General features: G+C 36.8%; 1 protein-coding gene across 1 annotated transcript; it reads left to right on the top strand.

Moving 5' to 3' along the window:
* The first annotated feature begins 6 nt into the window (after window positions 1-6).
* On the top strand, window positions 7-2,294 carry LOC106109715. The gene has a single exon (XM_013291316.1). It carries the CDS (start codon window positions 158-160, stop codon window positions 1,796-1,798), a length of 1,641 nt encoding a protein of 546 aa, XP_013146770.1. The 5' UTR covers window positions 7-157; the 3' UTR covers window positions 1,799-2,294.
* The last annotated feature ends 2,557 nt before the right edge of the window (window positions 2,295-4,851 follow it).

Raw genomic sequence — 4,851 nt, 5'->3', positions numbered from 1 at the left:
GTTGCAAGGGTTGATTAGGGGTCCACCGGGCTACCCTCTTGCGCAGAACACTAGATTTGGCTGGATCCTGTCTGGTGAAGTTGAAGAAGCAAGCAGCCATTCTGAAAAGTGTCACAACATTATTGTTAGTTTGCACTCAGCTCATTCAAACGAGAATATGCTCTCACGGAAGTTCTGGGAGTTGGAGTCTGACCATTACGATGTCGAAAAAACATTTTTAACAGAAGAAGAGCAGTTGTGTGAAAGATTGTTCGCGGAAACGACTCATAGAGAAGAATCTCGTCGTTACATTGTTAGCTTGCCCTTTCGCACATCGGATCCGAAATGTAAATATGGTGACTCGAAACAAATTGCCCAGAAAAGGTTTCTTATTTTAGAAAAGCGGTTTTTACGAGACCCTGATATGAAAAAAGAGTACATCAAGGCAATCAATGAATACTTGGATCTCGGCCATGAGGAGAAGGTCGAGACTAAAGAAAAAGCAGATGCGGTTTATTTGCCACATCACGCAGTAGTGCGAAATGATAAGCTTACCACCAAGTTGAGAGTTGTCTTCGATGCATCGTGTCCGGGAACAATATGTGTCGTTGCAGACATAATTAAAATGTATCGACAGGTTAAGGTGTCTAAAAGAGATGGCGATTTTCAACGCATCCTGTGGCGTGAAAACCCAGAAGATCAGTTACAGCATTTCCGTCTTCTTCGGATGACTTTCGGCACATCCTCGGCTCCATACTTACGTACCATACTTCAGCGTTGGTTCACCAATAGTACCGAATTGTTGAATCACAAACAGGAAGATCACCTACGAGCAACCGAAGAACACCTGGAACTCATCAAGCAGGTGTCGATTCCGAGGCTCGAGCTTTACGCACTGGCTTGGCTCAGGAGCCACTCAAGTCGTTGGAAAACTTTCATAGCCAATAGAGTGTCGGACATACTTACGGTTCTGGATGAAGATCAGTGGTGCCATGTATCGACGAAGCAGAATCCTGCCGATTGCGCGTCCAGAGGCGCAAACCCATCAGTACGCCCTGAAGTCAAGATTTGGAAGCAGGGCCCGGCGTTCCTGAAACATATAAACATTGATTATAAAAGAGAGGTTATGGATACAACAATGGAAGAAAGAAAGCTAAAATGTCACACTACAACAAGCAATAAAACAGAGAGTAGTATACTTAACAAGTATTCGACGTCAACACGACTTACCAGAGTTGTAGCTTACTGTATGTTTTTGTCTCCAAATTTTGGAAGATTGTGGAAGGCAGGAGTGAAGTCAACCAAACACCATCTTCGGAGAATAGTAGGTAATAGCACACTGACGTTCGAAGAGATGACCACCCTTTTGGCTCAGATTGAAGCCTGTTTAAATTCAAGGCCCATCTCCCAGTTACCGACATACCCGGATGATCCATACCCTCTGACCCCTGGTCATTTTTTAATAGGAGAACCACTAGTTGTGGTCCCTGATAGGAACTATGAGGACTCAAATGTCTCCTCACTGAAGAGGTGGCATCTTACGCAGCGCATGCTTCAAGACTTTTGGCGTAGATGGTCACAGGAGTATCTTACTCAGTTACAACATCGGTACAAATGGACAGATCAGGTTTCGGAACCCAAAGTAGGCGATGTTGTGCTTATTCGTGAAGATGATCTTCCACCGGCAAAGTGGCTTTTTGGCGTTATCGATAAGAAGCATACTGGTTTGGACAACCTTACGAGGGTTGTTAGCGTAAGATGCAAGGACAGCGTCATAAAGCGACCATTGTCAAAATTAGTAATATTACCTGTTACTTAATTATTAAATTTAATATTTTTATTATACAGTCCACTAGAATAATTGCTATCATTGTAATCATAAGTTTAATTTGTGTTAATTTTAATTTTTATCTTTCTCGATTTTATTTATGTTGCAATGTGACCGTACAATTGTTTTACTATGTTTATGTTTGTTATTTCTTTAATTATTCATTAAGTTTGTTCTTGTATACTTTTTCGTTCCGGCATGGTGGGCGGACAGTTGCTATTGTTTAATTTGATTTTGCGCCCGATTATGGAGCATTGTACAACTGCCTGTAATTTTGTAAATGTCTCAAATTTTTGTATAGTTGTGATGGACATGCTGTCCATGGTGGGCGGTATGTTAATGTCTTGTAAAGCAAATTGGCAATAAAATGTAGTTTTATTACTCAACACTAGATGGCGCTGTACCGTTTAAGTGCCCACTATAGGTTTGCCGCGTTGTTATGATGCGCTTGCGACAAGCGACGAATAAAGTTGGCTCATTCACCCGATACTGAAGTTTTATTTTACCGCATCGGTCTGTTCGGGGTTTTTTGGGATTCTGTACATTACTCGAAACTTTTATTTTTTAATTTAGCACGGACAAGTTGCGAGCAAAAAATATGAGATGAGTTGAAGTTATTGATTGAACCATTTATTAATAAAAACTAGTACCATATCTGCTGTTTTTTTTTTTAATCTTAATTCGGCACAAAACAAAACTATTATAATAAAGTGTAAACACACACTTCTTTGTTGCCTAAGATGTCATCAATTACAGCACGTTTATGAATAACTCTTTTTTTAATAAAAGCCCTACACTTGCGTCACGCTTTAGGCTATGTATTCTAACGTCATTAAACTCCGGGGGTAAATATTTTGGATAAAAACCCTAATGTGGGAAAGATACCATAAGTTGCTGCCAACATCAAGGAAGCAAGGTTGTCATCATGTCATGTCATTTTGACATTTGTAAATGATATTTTGACAAAAGTAAACAATACGATAAAATTTTCATAATTTAATGCGGATGAAGTCGCACGGGAACAGCTAGTCGTAAATAAAACAAAACAGTTGAAAAGCCAGTATAAGAATAAACAAAAGACACGAATAGTGTCAAATCTTTTCTCGCATAATATGTATATTACGCTCATGAAGCCCCGACCTTTCCTTCGCTTTTGTTTCTGCATCACAAATTAGCTTATCTTTTTATAGGACGTGTCGGTTGAATTTTAAATGCAAAAGTAACTTAATTCTACCAATTTGTACCTGGATTTTTGTAACCGTTGTTTGTAGTGTAGCTACGGAATAAATTGGTCAAAATTTAAAGACAAAGTTATACAAGTAAGAGAAGCAAAATTACAAAATTTATAAGACCCTAGTTTCTTTATCATCTATTTATGTTATGTATATTTTACTACACCTTTAGCTAATTACTGGGTTAAAATTAAAAACAAATTTAATCCAACAAAGTATTCTTGTTTATCCAAAATTTTCCTATAGCAATTTTAGCATAATTTTATTTTTTTGTACAAAATTAATTTCATTCCGCACATCCCACGGAAACAAATCCCACAGGTTTTACGAGGTTAAGATATAAAAAGGAACATTTACTCTCCACCCCTGATATTCGCCAAACGTATTCCTTAATAAAGGTTTTTTTATAGAATACTTTTCTTAACATAGTCAACACACAGATCTATGACATTTTACAAATATTGTTTCAAAGTAGAACAAACTTTAACATTAGATGAACTTAAAGTTGGATCAGTTAAGAGCTAAGTATTCTAAGTTAGCTGCAGTGGTCCTACAGTTGAACCAATTTCGCCAATCAACTTGTAATTCAACTCCAAGTCTAGGAGAAGTTTTAAACAAGATTCCTTGTTATCACTCAAACCGACTGATCTCAAAGAAACGTCGATTCTCGACCGATTTTGCCGGAATTAAACAATGTTAGACTTCATTTTACTGTTAAACTAATTTACTTGACACAAAGATATCATAACTAATATTAAAGCAATAAATCTTGAATGTTAAGCTACAATGTTTTGTTGAGTGAATCATCTATAGTAAATTTTGTTTATTTTTTTGACTATCTTGATGAAGAAAAGAGCGTACTCCTAAAGACCAGCTACGCATCTGCGGTTCTTCTGGCATTGTGAATGTCCATGGACGTCTGATCAAATAGGATTACTCAATCCTCTGCTCGTTGGTTCCCATCTTCTATTTAAATACTACCTTCCGTGTAAAATGGAATAAAAACGAAAGTGAGTGGCTTATGTGTTCTTTCAGATTATGCTCTTTGCCAAATTTAATCGAGATCTGTCCCGAAGTTTAGGCTACAAACTCTAACAAACATCCATCCATCTAAACTTTTGCATGTAACATAAGTAAGATTGACAAAGAGTATAATTGCCAAATTAAAGAGAAGAAACATTAGGTAAGAAACCTACGAGAATATTATAAAATAAAAGTTAAGTATTATGCTTTCAATGCTTTATATCAAGGACGATAGTGACGTCGAATGTATGCAAAAGTCAAAGGTTTTTGTCACAAAACAATGTATACGGGTCGAACAAAATATGCGAGAACATAAATTCAACCTTAAAGTTGGCGTTTTTATGTCGGCGCACTGAGGAAACTTTTTGTTTGGGCAATAAACCGGTTTACGTCCCATGCCGTTTACAAGCTAGCTGCGAGATGGAACAAGACGAAGGGAAAATAAAGGCATAAAAATAAACATAAATTATCATTGAGATATTCAAAACCATATTGCTTTATTCACAGTTTTTGGAACTTTAGATTAATTGATTTTTCGTAGATATGTAATGAAAAATATAGTAACTTTTATTTTCAGTTCTGAATACATAATTGTAGAGATAAACCAAGCATGTAACTTTCTAAAAAAAATAAGTTTATTGCTAATTTTGTAAGTATGAATTAAGTTACAAAATATTTAAGTATCGGATGACATCAATCGTTTAGCGAGCGTTCGCACGGACGCGAAAACGCTAGGCGGTAACTATGTGTCAAAATAGAACGTATGGGATTGTATGAAGCTGTTCATAC

Source organism: Papilio polytes, unplaced genomic scaffold, assembly GCF_000836215.1.
Source record: "Papilio polytes unplaced genomic scaffold, Ppol_1.0 DF821067.1, whole genome shotgun sequence".
NCBI classification, from domain to species: Eukaryota; Metazoa; Arthropoda; class Insecta; order Lepidoptera; family Papilionidae; genus Papilio; species Papilio polytes.
This window is presented reverse-complemented; position numbering and strand designations above follow the sequence as displayed.